This window comes from Ovis canadensis, chromosome 14 (genome assembly GCF_042477335.2).
Source record: "Ovis canadensis isolate MfBH-ARS-UI-01 breed Bighorn chromosome 14, ARS-UI_OviCan_v2, whole genome shotgun sequence".
Taxonomy (NCBI): domain Eukaryota; kingdom Metazoa; phylum Chordata; class Mammalia; order Artiodactyla; family Bovidae; genus Ovis; species Ovis canadensis.
In genome coordinates, this window is record NC_091258.1 from 62,061,205 (window position 1) to 62,074,202 (window position 12,998).

The window sequence follows — 12,998 nt, forward strand, 5'->3', positions numbered from 1 at the left end:
CTTAAAAAATCAAATGATCAGGTAAATCAAGGCCTGTGGTCTGGTGGCAGTCATAAGATGGAGTTAAATATTGGTTACCACCTTTAGACCTACACGTGTCCCAGTAGGCCTCTGCCGCAACCATCCAACTTCAGGCACGTGTGATAACTGCCTGACCTCTGAAAGCATTGAGTTCATGACCATAATTTGAAGTTCTTTCTAGCTCAGACATTCTGGATTTTTGTATCTGGCTCCAGCTTACCAGACTTATTTCTGAGAAGTGTATGTTTGTAAGCCTGTTCATATAAGATGTAACTCATACTGCAAAGCATTAGTAATAGTAGATGACATTGTTTAGCATTGACTGTGCTAGGTGCTCTATTTTTAAAAGCATTTTGCAGGCATGGTCTCCTTTAATCTTCATCACAACAGTATCATTAGCCCCATTCTGCAGATGAAGGCACTGAGACGCAAAGAGATGAAGTCTTGTATTCAAGGCCACAAAGTAGGTAGTGAAACTGGCCAGGGTTTAGACCGGGCAGCCTGATACCAGTGCTTGCCTCTGATGCTATGCTATCCTCCAACTAAGTGGTCTCAAAATGACTCTCCTAGTTAGTACCTCCAGAGGCTGGGGTGAGCAGGGGGCTGGTATTCCAGTCAGATTTTTGTTTTATGTTTTTTTAATTTTTATTAGAGTATAGTTGCTTTCTGGTTTTTAAAGTGTTAGTTGAAATGAATAGGATAAAAGAGACTGACATTTCCAAGGATTGATGAAGTGATAGTCACGTGACCTGACTCAGGGCAAGAAGTTGCCAAGATTTAACTTCAAAATGCCAGCTGCCTTTTGCAAGCCCTGGTTAAAGCAGGCCAGGTGAGGGCGACAATAAAAACGTTGCCTGTGCCAGGGGCAGAGTGAACCTTGGGTCTTTGGTACCGAGCTGTATGGCGCCTAGTACATATCAGTTACCCCGAGCCTCTTTCTTCCCCAGTTGAATATGGATATCCTAGTCACCTGCTTCCCTCCCAAGTGTTGGCAAGAATCAGGAAAGATAGAGGGATAGAGGGGCATTTCCAGGCGCTCTAGCAACAACCCAAGGTGTCTTGGACCTTTTTTTCCAGTCTCAGAGCATGACAGTTTCTGTGTCCAACTTGGGAGGGTATATTGATAATTCTAGCTAAAATATATTCAACGTTTAGTCTTTGCCAGGAGCTGTTCTGAGAACTTTATACTTAAAAATTCATTGGCTGAGTCACAGAAAAATCACTTGTCCAAGGTGGTGTAGCCAGAATTTAAATCCCAGCAGTCTGGCTATACAGCTCATATTCTTTATTACTGTGCTACACCACCCCCACCTAAAAGTGACCCTCCCAGAGATGCTCATCGAGGGGAGGGGTCATCCATGCAGGGTGCCCATACTTGCAGCAACTTTAAAAGACCAGGCTGGAACAATGTTGGATAGGGGATTTGAACCAGAAGAGAAATTGGACATTTCAAGTACAGGGCATAGCATGGATTGAAGGTATAGGGATGTCAAATTGGAGGGAATGGTATGTAGACAGGTCTGGCAAGGATGGAGAGGTGCAGGGATTTAAATGAATAATAGCTGTAGCAAATACTCATGTTTACCATGGGCCTGCCCCTGTACCAAAAACTTCGCATGAAAGTGGAAACAACGGAGGAAATGAAGTGACTTGCCCAGGATCGTGAAGTTAATAGGTGGCTGAGCCAGAATTTGAACTCAGGTCTGTCTTGACTCTCAGATCTCAGTATGTTCAGTTCAGTCACTCAGTCATGCCCGACTCTTTGCGACCCCATGGACTGCAACCCACCAGGCTTCTCTGTCCATGAGATTTTCCAGGCAAGGATACTGGAGTGGGTTGCCATTTCCTTCTCCGGAGGATCTTCCCAACCCAGGGATCGAACCCGGGTTTCCTGCACTGCAGGCAGATTCTTTACCAACTGAGCTACAAGGATTAGGGTCACATTTGGGGGCAAGGGCAGGAGGGCTTGAAGGATAAGATGAAGCTTTTCAATTTAAGGCAATTGCAGGAAACAGGAAGTCATTAAAATATTTTTGAGTGGGGAGTGAGGATTGGCCTGTAAGGGCAGGCAGGGTGGGTTTGGGGTTCTGCCAAGGACAGACCAGGGTTTCTTGGAGAGTGCAAGGCCCTGGATATCTGGCCAGCATTCCTGTTTTTATAGTTCTCATGCTGTGGCCAGCCTCCACCCTAGTGCGGGGCCAAGCAGGGCTTCTCAGGAACTACACAATCGTTCCAATCAGGATAATTTCCTGTCCTCTCAGCCTCGCCTGCCCCCTTCTTGGCTGAGAGGGGAGAAAGGAGGAAGCCAGGGGCACCAGGACAAGCCAAAAAAAAAAGCCCTGCGTTAAGGGTTCTCCAGCCCCCCATGCCCAGAGGGTGACATCTATTACAAGTCCAGAGGCTTTGGAGGAGCCCCATGCAGAGGATCCCAGAGGTCACAGATAATGGGTGGAGGGTAGCCTTCATCGGTGGGATCAGTGCACTGCCCCCTCCCTGAAGTGACTTCCTGGTTAGGAGCGTAGATAACTGTCACAGGTGAGGGAAGGTGCTTTGGGGGCCTGTGCCAGGCTGGGTGTCCTGAATCTGGGTTATCAGTGAGGCACTCACAGGAAACCCAGCCGTTCCATCAGAAATGAGGCTAGGGTTCTTCTGTCTCTGCCTCCCAACTCTTTATGGGAACTGGGGTGAGGGACTTCTGTTCCCTAGACCTTGATGGTCTCTCTTTCCCAGCATGAGCCTTTTGGCTTTGTTTTCTTATCCTTTTTGACTTGGGGTACTTCTAGATTTCCTGTGTCAAGCTCAGAGGCCCCCTTAGCACTCTTAGGATAATGGGTGCCCTCCTTTTGGAGTCATTGAATTTTCAGGCATTCCTGTGTCTTGGCCTGTCTTGGGGATGCAGAAATGGTTGGGCAAGCTTGCCGCCATCCTACACAAGCCCAGATTCCAGTGGGAGGCAGCCTAGGGAAGGGACAGGAGGGCTGGACTTGAGATAGCAACACAGGGGCTCAGGGCACACAGAGGAGACAGTTGCAGAAGAGGGGACATTTGAGCCAGGAATGAAGGCCAAAGTGGCTGGCAGTTAAGGGTAGGTGACTGGTGAGCTACGGGAAGGGAGGAGCATACATAAAGGTCTGGAAGCTCGTGGGCACCTGCCTTGTCCTTAGAATGGTTAAAAATCAAATCGGATCCCTTTTCCTATCCCAGGAATGGGATGGATGGAAGATATGAAACATCCGGTGAATGAGGGCCTGGATTCACCCTTGTTTGGGCTCAGAACAAGAAAACATCCTTTGGGAGGTGTTGAAGCCCAATAATAGATGTTGAGGAAGCAGTTTATGTACCTCATTCACTTATTTTACACATAATTGTGCAGAACCTCCTCTAGTAGAAACCCCCCTGTAATTACTGAGTTTAATTAATAATGTTTAAGACAGGATGGGGCCCTGTTGTCACAGGTCTTGAAGCAGGGGGTACAGTTATAAACAAGTGAACAGATAATTAGATAAGGTCATTTAAAGTTGTGATCAGTGCTGTAAGAAAGACAGGACATAGTAATATTATAGGAGGTTGGTGAGGAGGAGCTACTTCTGACTGAGGGTTTAGGGAGAGCCTCCGAAGAAGTGATGCTTTTTTGAGAGGAGACCTGGAGGAGCCAGCTGCCAAGATCAGGAGAACAAGGAGGAGGAGCAAGCTCAGAAGTCCTGAAGCTGGAACAAGCTCCACTGTTCCAGGAACAAATTGGGAGTAGGGGTGTGGTAAAGGCTAGAAAAGCTTGAACCAGAGGGATGAGTTATGAGAGATGAGACCTCAGAGATGAGCAGGGGCAAGGTCCTGCAAGGCCTTATAGGTATTGGGAGGAGGGTTTGAATTTTATTCTTTTTGTAAAGGGAAGCTACAGGTAGGATTTAGTCAGGGACTAAGTGGGTCAGATTTGCATTTAAAGGAAGATCAGTGTGGCTGTTGTGAGTTGAATAGACTGTAGCGGGTGAAGATGAAGGCAAGAAATTTTGTGAGGAGGCTGTGATGGCAATTCCAGCTAAGGACTCCAGTGACTTAGCCCAGGGTGCTAACAGAGAAAGTAGAGCAGTTCAGAGAAGTGGCTGACAGCTTGCTGATGGGTTGGGTAGGTAGAGGAATGAGGGAACTAGCAGTAGCTGGTAGGTAGTTCCCCTCAGACCCCAGGGTCCTTTCCCCTTGTTGGGTTCCGAGGCTGAGCTGCCATCCATGGCACCGACCAGGGGAACATGGTCTCCTGTGGTCAGATTCCCAGTCCTGACCTCTTGTCTCTCTCCCACTCTGGCCAGGTCTCCCCTGCCAAATCCACCCCAGCCCGCTGAAGCGCTCCATGTCGCTCATCCCCACGAGCCCCCAGGCCCCTGGTGAGTGGCCGAGTCCAGAGGAGCTTGGGGCCCGGGCTGTTTTCACCACGCCCGACCACGCACCCCTCTCACCCCAGAGCAGCGTGGCCTCCTCTGGCAGTGAGCAGACGGAGGAGCAGGGCTCCAGCCGGAACACTTTCCAGGAGGACGGCAGTGGCATGAAAGGTACGGTTGGGGAGACTAGCTCTAGGACCTCCTCAAGAGGCTTGTGCAGAGCTTAAAAGGACAGAAGAGAGCTTGGAGCTGCCACCCCTCCCCACCCAATTCTTCCTCTCCCACGCCCGCCACCCCCCGAGAAGGGGATACAGGTCTGAGGAAAGTGGACAGTCCCTGATCTAAGGGCTCAAGACTGAGCAGAGAGACCCCCACAAGTCCCAGCCTGATTAGGGAAAAGCCCCTGCACTCAGGCAGCCCAGTCTGACTAAGAAAGCTACGACCTAGAGGTGACTGATGGAACAGAGGTTCCAGGGACATCAGAGGTTATCCTAGGACATGTCCAACCCAGCAACTCAGAAGGATAGGGTGTCCTGACCAGGGAAGGCCACCTGGAAGGGTCTGGCTGAAAAGTAGCATATGGATCCTGGGCTTCTCCCTACCCCCTTCCAACGTCCTACAGCTTTTAAGGCTGCCTGTGATTGATGCCTGGTCCTTCCCCACAACTGTCACCAGGGCCAGATTCCTAACCTTACGCCCTCCCTTCTTTTCCGCAGACGTGCCCTCGTGGCTCAAGAGCCTCCGCTTGCACAAGTACGCAGCCCTCTTCTCACAGATGAGCTATGAAGAGATGATGACACTGACTGAACAGCACTTGGAGTCTCAGGTGAAGCTGAGGGGACCATCAGGGCAAGGTTGAGGGCAGTACCATTTTGACATGACCCTTGCAGTCCAAGCCTCCTCTCTTTGGGCCTTGTTGGGGCACCTTGAGTACCTTAACCTCCCATTTTCAGCTTCCTGTCCCCTTCTGCCCCCTCCACAGAATGTCACCAAAGGTGCCCGCCACAAGATAGCCCTGAGCATCCAGAAGCTGCGCGAGAGGCAGAGCGTCCTCAAATCCCTGGAGAAGGTAAGGACCTGGTATCCCCATCTCCAAGGTCAACTGACTGCCCAGTAGTGCTAATGGCTGAGGGCTCTGGGTCCACCTTGCTGCCCATGTGGCCCCCTACCTCGGGATCTCCCCAACCCTAGGGATCCAGGCTCTGGGAACCAAGTGCAAGTCAGATCACAGGGCTCACTTGCTTGTGGCTAAGCTGAGAAGTTCTCCTCCCTGTCTGTCCTGGTCTGTGTCTCAGGAATCTTATCTGTTGACTCAACCCCTTTTCTCCATTTCACTTTTCCATTTCTGACAGCTCTTTCTGATAAAGCAGAGTGTCTCCCTGTGTACACGATCTCTCTTTCCAGTTGGTTATTTCTTATCTGCACCCTATCCTTACATATCTGCCTTGATTTGCATCCGTTTTCCTCTTTCCCTGCCACTTGCCTTCTGGTTTTTGCTCCCTTCAGTGTCTTAGTCCAAATCTGTGGGTTTGAATCTGGTTCCATCCTCAGTGGGACCCTGAGACCCCGGGATTAGCCCACCTTCTCCAGATCTCCATGGCACTCCACCTTGAAGTGGGGAAGAGGGAATATGTATGTACAAATGTGTGTGTATGTGTGTGTGCACACTCCGGCAGCACCTTTACCTGCCTTCTCTGTGTGGTGGAACCCAGGGTCCCGCCAGCTCTTTGCAGGGGCTGTTTGACCCCATACGTGTAGTCATTCTGCAGAGCTGTAGGGATTGGCATGTGACCCAGGCTGTGTCTTCCCCACTCAGGATGTGCTGGAAGGCGGAAATCTGCGAAATGCTCTGCAGGAGCTGCAGCAGATCATCATCACCCCCATCAAGGCCTACAGTGTCCTCCAGGCCACCGTGGCCGCCACCGCCGCCACCACCTCTACTGCCAAGGATGGGGGCCGGGGGGAGCCACCGCTGCCAGGTGCTGAGCCTCCCCTGGCTCACCCTGGCACAGACAAGGGCAGTGAGACCAGTGACCCTCCAGCTGCAGAGAGCTACCCCCCTCCACCAGCTCCGGCTCCCACTGATGGTAGTGAGCCAGCCCCCGCTCCCGTCGCTGATGGAGACATCCCCAGCCAGTTTACACGGGTGATGGGCAAAGGTGAGACCACCCAGGGCCCAGCAGGAAGTTCTGGGCCAGGGTACCAACTGAACCCAGGCATCAGGGGTCAAATCCAGTTTAAATGATGGGAGCAGAACTTTTCAAAGCACCCTGGGGACTAGAGCACTGAAGAAAGGGACTAAGACTAAGGATGACAAGGCCCCTTTCCCTCTGGCATGTCCAGGCTGACGATGAGAGACAGCCCTTACCCTCAAAGCATCTCCAACCTGAGCAGAAGACAAGACATTATGTCAGTGGAAACTGCATACAGCAAAGAGTAAACAGATAAGGCAAATCCATTGGTTCTTTCAGAGGGGACTGAAGTCCACGGGATGGGTATCCTGATGCTCTTAATGGGCTCACCTTTTCCTAAGGCAGCACAGCGTAGGCAAGTTTACACCTGGGTCTGAATTCTTTTAGCTGTGTGACCTGAGGCAAGTGACTCAACCTCTCTGAGCCTCAGACTCGTCAGGCTAAAAATCTCTCCATTGATGAGACTATCACAAGACTTAAAAGGAAAAAAAGTATCATTGACTTCATATCTGCTGTATGCCTGGCAGTACGGTGGGCCCTTTATATATCCTCATAATAAGCCAGGTGCAATGCTTGGCATATAGCTAGTACTCATCCGGCATGAGTTTCCTGACCCACCTTCTCATGGGCCAGGGGAGCTGGAACATGGCAGAGGGCATTCTGGGGGCTAACCTCCCACCTTTTTCCATGTCCCCAAGTGTGCACCCAGCTGCTGGTGTCCCGACCAGACGAGGAGAACATCACCAGTTACCTCCAGCTCATCGAAAAGTGCCTATCTCATGAGGTGAGGCCTTCCCTAGGGCTCTCAGGAATGGAAAGGCTGCCCCCATCCTCTCAGACCAACACTCCTTATGTGTCCAACAGGGCCCTGCCTAACTGATTCCTGCCCACCTCTCCAGCCCCCATCCTTCCAGTGTTGGGTTCCATGGATGCCCTGAGCTCCCATTCTCAGAGCCTTAGTACATAATTCTTCTCTGGGGAGTAAGTCCCCCTCCCGCCTACTGATCTCTCAGCTCTCAGTAAAACAAGATGCCTTCTCCAGCCCCTCATAACATCAGGTTTCTTGTGCCTCCTGTGATGCTCCCTAGTTACAACGTCTCATGTATCGTCTCCCCAGCTAAATTGTAAGCTGTGTGAGCACAGGTCACCTCTGTGTCCCAGCGTTGCCCAGCACAGGACAGGCAGTTGATAAATACTTGAGCGAATGGATAGAAGGCAGATCTGAAAGAAGCACACACACCTCTTTCACCTCCCCCGCCGCACCCCCCCCCCGCCCCCCCCAATTCTAGGCTTTCACGGAGACACAGAAGAAACGACTGCTGTCCTGGAAACAGCAAGTGCTGAAGCTCCTCCGGACCTTCCCGCGCAAAGCTGCACTAGAGATGCAGAACTACAGGCAGCAGAAAGGGTAGGCGGGCGGCCAGGGCACAGGGACCTTCCTTTCGTAGGCCCTTGTTGTTTGACAGATAGTGCTTAGAGGGGTGATTGCATCCTGGGCTGGGAGTCCAGTTGTCCTCATTCAGTAACTGAGTGGCCTTATATAAGTCACCCAGTGAGGACTTTCCCATTAGAAAATCAGGTGGTGCCCGATTTTCCATTAGAATAGAGTGCTGAGCTAGCAGAATTAGTACCATCTCGATAGCTGGCCCCTTGCCTGTCCCTTGTTCTCTTCACCTGTGTGCAGAGGGCTCCGAAGTCGCTTCTCACCCCAAACAAACAACAGAAATATCACACTTGAGAACTGAAGTTAGAACTGCTTTGAGTGGGCTTGAGGAAACCTTTGGACTCTCTCCATCTCCATCTTAGGAGTCCCCTTGGGGCAGAAGGAGACAGAATTACAGTGCAAGGACTTGGACAGGGAATCCCTGCTCATGCAGGTCTATGTTCTGTCCTACCACAGGGGTTGTGGGGGGTGAGAAGAAGAGGTAAACAGGTGGGCCCATACACCTAAACTGATACCCTGCCTTCTGCTCTCTCACAGCTGGGCGTTTGGCTCGAACTCACTCCCCATAGCTGGTTCTGTGGGGATGGGGGTGGCCCGGCGGACCCAGCGGCAGTTCCCAATGCCTCCCCGGGCCCTTCCGCCTGGCAGGATGGGCCTTCTGAGCCCTTCGGGCATTGGGGGCATCTCCCCTCGACATGCCCTCACCAGCCCCAGCCTTGGGGGCCAGGGCCGACAGGTGAGCCAGCTGGAAGCAAAGAGCCTGGCACTTCTGGGGTTGGAGTGGTGGTGCCTGTGATGTGTGTGTCCATATGTTTGCGTCCAGGTGGGCCCAGCTTAGTGGGGAGGGGACTCCTGCCAACTCCACCACTCCTGGGTCTGGGCCTTTGCCCTACCCACCCACTGCTTTCTTTCTTCCCATGCCCCATGCAGAACCTGTGGTTCGCCAACCCTGGAGGCAGCAACAGTATGCCCAGCCAGAGCCGCAGCTCTGTGCAGCGCACCCACTCGCTCCCAGTCCACTCGTCACCCCAGGCCATTCTCATGTTCCCTCCAGGTAAGGTGCCCACCCTTAGGACTCTGCCTCAACACTACTCTTAGCTGGCCTTTCTTTTCTCTTCTGGGTCTTAGACACACTATCCCTTGCATACATTTGTTCTCTTTCTCTCCCCCTCTCCCCATCTTCTCTCACTCCTTACCCCCACCCACCCCCCCGTTTTTATCTCTCTCCCTCCCAGTGTCATAATCTCAGTGCTCATCCTGGTGTCTGTCTGCATCTTTTTCGAGGATTGTTAAGTACTCAGTTTGAAAGGAGTGGAGGGGATGAGACAGAGCGGCCAGGTTTCTGTAGAAGGGAGTCCTGCCTATCAGTCCACTAGTGTTCTTTCAGAAGCCAGGTGACCAAGCTGGAAGCTGTAGACTTCGGCTCTTTGAACAGGTTCTACCCTAAGGGCTGTCTTCCCTCTGCTTACAGATCAGTCTAGAGATGGGAAATCAGAAGGAGGGCAAAGCAGGCAAAAGGGAGGTTAGAGATGCGCTAGTCTATGGGGTCGCACAGAGTCGGACACGACTGAAGTGACTTAGCAGCAGCAGCAGCAGCCCTGCCTTGCTCAGCAAGTCAGGGGTGACTCCCCTTTGCCAGCCCCTGTGCTGGCACTGAGGCTGCAGAAGCAGAGAAGTCTGGTCTGGAAAGGGCTGCCTCTAGAGAGAGCTTAGATTTGCTTGTGACCCCAAACTCTTTATGTCACAAAGAATTCTTTTTTGAGATTATGTGAGAGGCAGGAGACCCCATTTGTCCTGTTTATCCTAGCACAGGGCTTGGCACATGGTAAGCATCTGTAAACACTATTAAATGACTGGATGGCTGAACTGCAGGAGTGAAAAATGAGACCAGTTCTTTTCACCAGTATGCTATGTGTCAGACAGCTTTCCTGCACTGTTGAGTCAAATCCTCCCAGCTGCACTTGTGAAGGCACTGATATTCCCATCTTATTAGTCATGAATCTGAGTCTCAGAGAGGTCAACTTTTTTTTTATTATTAAGGAGAGACAATTAGATGGTCCGACATGGTTTGTGGATTTATAGGGGACATCATGAGAGGTGAGGCTGGAAGGTGAAAGAGCAGGGTCTTGTGAACCCAGGTAAAAAGCTCAGAGTTCCTCTAGAAGCAGTGAGGAACCCAGAAAGGCTTTTAAGCAGTGAGTGGTGTTAGGTCTGCCCGGTACCAAGGGTGTGTATATCTTACAGGCTCTGTGTCTCTTTCTTGCCTCTCCTTTCCTTCTCGTCCCCCTCAGCCTCTCCTTCACACCAGCCTCTGTCTTCGTGACTCTACCCTTCACCGCAGTCCAGTCCTTACTGCTTCTGTTCTCTCTCCCACCCAGACTGCCCGGTCCCTGGGCCTGACCTGGAGATCAATCCCACTCTGGAGTCTCTATGTCTGAGCATGACAGAACACGCCTTGGGTGGTGAGCATTTCCTCTTTCCCTGACCCAGCTCCCACCTACCCAGCAGCGTCTCCACCTCTGAACTGAGCAACTCAGAGTCATCCTGAGGGGTCCCTAGGGGAGGCTGGACTCCAGGGAGGGCCTGACTGGGAAGACAGGCTACCTGAGCACCTTTTTTTGGGCCTCCCACCAGCTCCTGATCTTCCTCCCTTCCTCCCTTTCTTACCACAGATGGGACAGACAAAACCTCCACCATCTGACGGGACCCACAGCCCAGCGCACCCATAGGCTTCCCGGGCGGCGGGCGGGGGCCAACCCCCAACGGGCTTCTCCGCGACAGCGAGAGGGTGGGCTGGCTCAGCTATACATTCTAATATTTTTCTACTCTCTCACCCTTTTAACTTTTGTTTAACATTGGCACACGCCTTGCTCACTCCCAGGCCCGTCGAGGGATCTCTGCTGAGGCCCGGGGAGGTAGGGGGCAGCCAGGATAAAGGGGGCAGGGACTGGCCAGCCTGCCTGCTCCCTCCTTCCCTCCTCCCCCCCCCCCCCCACCTGGCCCTGTCCCACCCCTGCCTCCTCTAGACTGCCGGCCACCTGCCCCTCCCAAGGAAAAAGTCTCCCCCAGACTCACTGACCCACTCTCTTGTGGGGCCCGCTCAGAACTATCTGACATTTGGGGAGAGATGAGTGGGGTAGATAATCTGCTCTCCTGAATGTTATTTGAGAGGAGCTGAGGAGATAAAGGCCGGTGAGGAGAGGAGCGTGTCTGTCTGCCTGTCTCTCTCTCCCTCTCTCCCTCACCTCCTTACACCTTCTTCTTCCCCATTCCCATCATTCCCCAAGGACAGGAGCCACCCTCCTCTCACTCACTTCCTTTTGCCCTGTTTATCAGAGGTTCTCTGCAATTAATTTCTTAGGTCTATTTAAGATACATATTTATATAGTTCTTAACGGTTTTTCTCTCTGATCATTCCCTCTCATTTTTAGAATCCTCAGGCCTCTCTCTGAGCCAAGAAAGTGGCAGGGGGAGCCTGAATTTTACGAGGGGAGAGGGCAGAGCCCCCTCCACACCCCCTAGCCCTTCCCCACCCCACCCCAAGCCCTGGCTCCGCAGATGCAGAGGTCGAAGGCTGGGAGCCAGGGCAGCCAGTGAGGTCAGGAAGTCTGTTGCCTTAACGTCTCCTACCCCCACCAACACAGATTCTTCTCCACTCCCAAGTCTAGCTGCTGAAAGACTTGGGGGTAAAGAATAAGGGAAAGGGGATGGTTTTTGGTTTCCTTCCCCACCCGTATCTCCTTTTCTTTTACCCTTCCCCCACCCCACCCCCCCCATTGTCATGACCTCACTTAAGTGGAACACTATATATCATAACCCAGAGGTTCGTCCCAGCCCCGGAATCATACCAATCTCTGTTCCTACTGAGGGGTTGTGCTGGGGCCCAGTTGGAGGCAGGGGATTTGGGGGTTCAGGCTATGGGGAAGCCAGGGTCCCCTCTTCCAACCCCATCCCCTCAACGCTCCCCCCCTCACTGGGACATTCTCAAGCTTTTCACACCGAAAAGGAAAAAATGTTATTTTTAGATACATTTTATGATAACTTTTGTTATGAATATGGCTGGTAACCATTGTGTATGTTATTAAAGATAACAAAATGTTGGGAAAAAACAAAAAACCAAAAAAAAAAATTTTAAACCACCACCCTCCCTGCACTCACCCACCCATTCCCCAGTCCTTCTTGCCTCTGCCTCCCTGGTCTGGACCTCCCTCAACTCTGACCCAGGGTTGGGGAGGAAGCCAGGGGGTGGGGTGGCCCTGGGGACCTGCTCTAGGTCCCTACCTCCTCTCCCAGTGCCGGGCTGGGTGGGGTGTCAGGTTTATTTATGTACCTCTTGCACACTCATCAACCTATGCAAGTCCCCCATCCCGGCCCCTCCATGTTTCTGTGCCTTTGCTCATTCCCCTCCAACTCCCAGGGCTTCTCCAATCCTCCTCCTAGCCCGGGGAAGTGGGATGGACAGGGGCCACCTCGTTTTTTGGAATCAGCAGGGTGTCCCTCTTAAGAGACCCTCACCTCCTCCCAGCCAGTCCTGTCTTGTTCACTACCCATCAGGGTGAGCTGGGTCTGCCTGGCACTGGGAGGCGGTGAGGGACACCCCCTACATAATGGGAGGCAAGAGCTGCCCCCTTCCCCCTACCTGTCAGCAGAGTGTGCAGGACGCAGGCGGCCCCACTCTGATGGGCAGGATCCTGACCCACTCCTGCCCCTCCCCAGCCCCCGCCCCTCCACCATGATTTCACCCTCCCTTCTATTCCCAGCCCCACTGGCAGAATCAGCTTTGAGTAACTGTACAGTTTTTCTCGCTGTTGGAGAAGACTTATTTGATGGAGTTTCACTTGTTTAATGGTCTGGGCTTATTTTGGAAAAAAAAAAAAAAGAACAAACAAACAAAAAGGATTCTGATCTTTGTTATGCTACATTTCCTGAAAAACAGTGACCCTGCCTTTGTGGCCTTTGCTTTTGTGC

General features: G+C 52.1%; 1 protein-coding gene across 1 annotated transcript in view; it reads left to right on the plus strand.

Moving 5' to 3' along the window:
- Positions 1–12,926, plus strand: part of SAMD4B (sterile alpha motif domain containing 4B) — a 36,432-nt gene extending 23,506 nt beyond the window's left edge. Inside the window, exons 4-13 of the mRNA XM_069549055.1 lie at positions 4,326–4,565; positions 5,111–5,220; positions 5,377–5,463; positions 6,211–6,553; positions 7,285–7,370; positions 7,876–7,994; positions 8,568–8,766; positions 8,961–9,084; positions 10,409–10,492; positions 10,703–12,926. Coding sequence (XP_069405156.1) covers positions 4,326–4,565; positions 5,111–5,220; positions 5,377–5,463; positions 6,211–6,553; positions 7,285–7,370; positions 7,876–7,994; positions 8,568–8,766; positions 8,961–9,084; positions 10,409–10,492; positions 10,703–10,731 — 1,421 coding nt within the window. The 3' untranslated portion in view covers positions 10,732–12,926. The remainder of the gene's footprint in view (positions 1–4,325; positions 4,566–5,110; positions 5,221–5,376; positions 5,464–6,210; positions 6,554–7,284; positions 7,371–7,875; positions 7,995–8,567; positions 8,767–8,960; positions 9,085–10,408; positions 10,493–10,702) is intronic.
- The last annotated feature ends 72 nt before the right edge of the window (positions 12,927–12,998 follow it).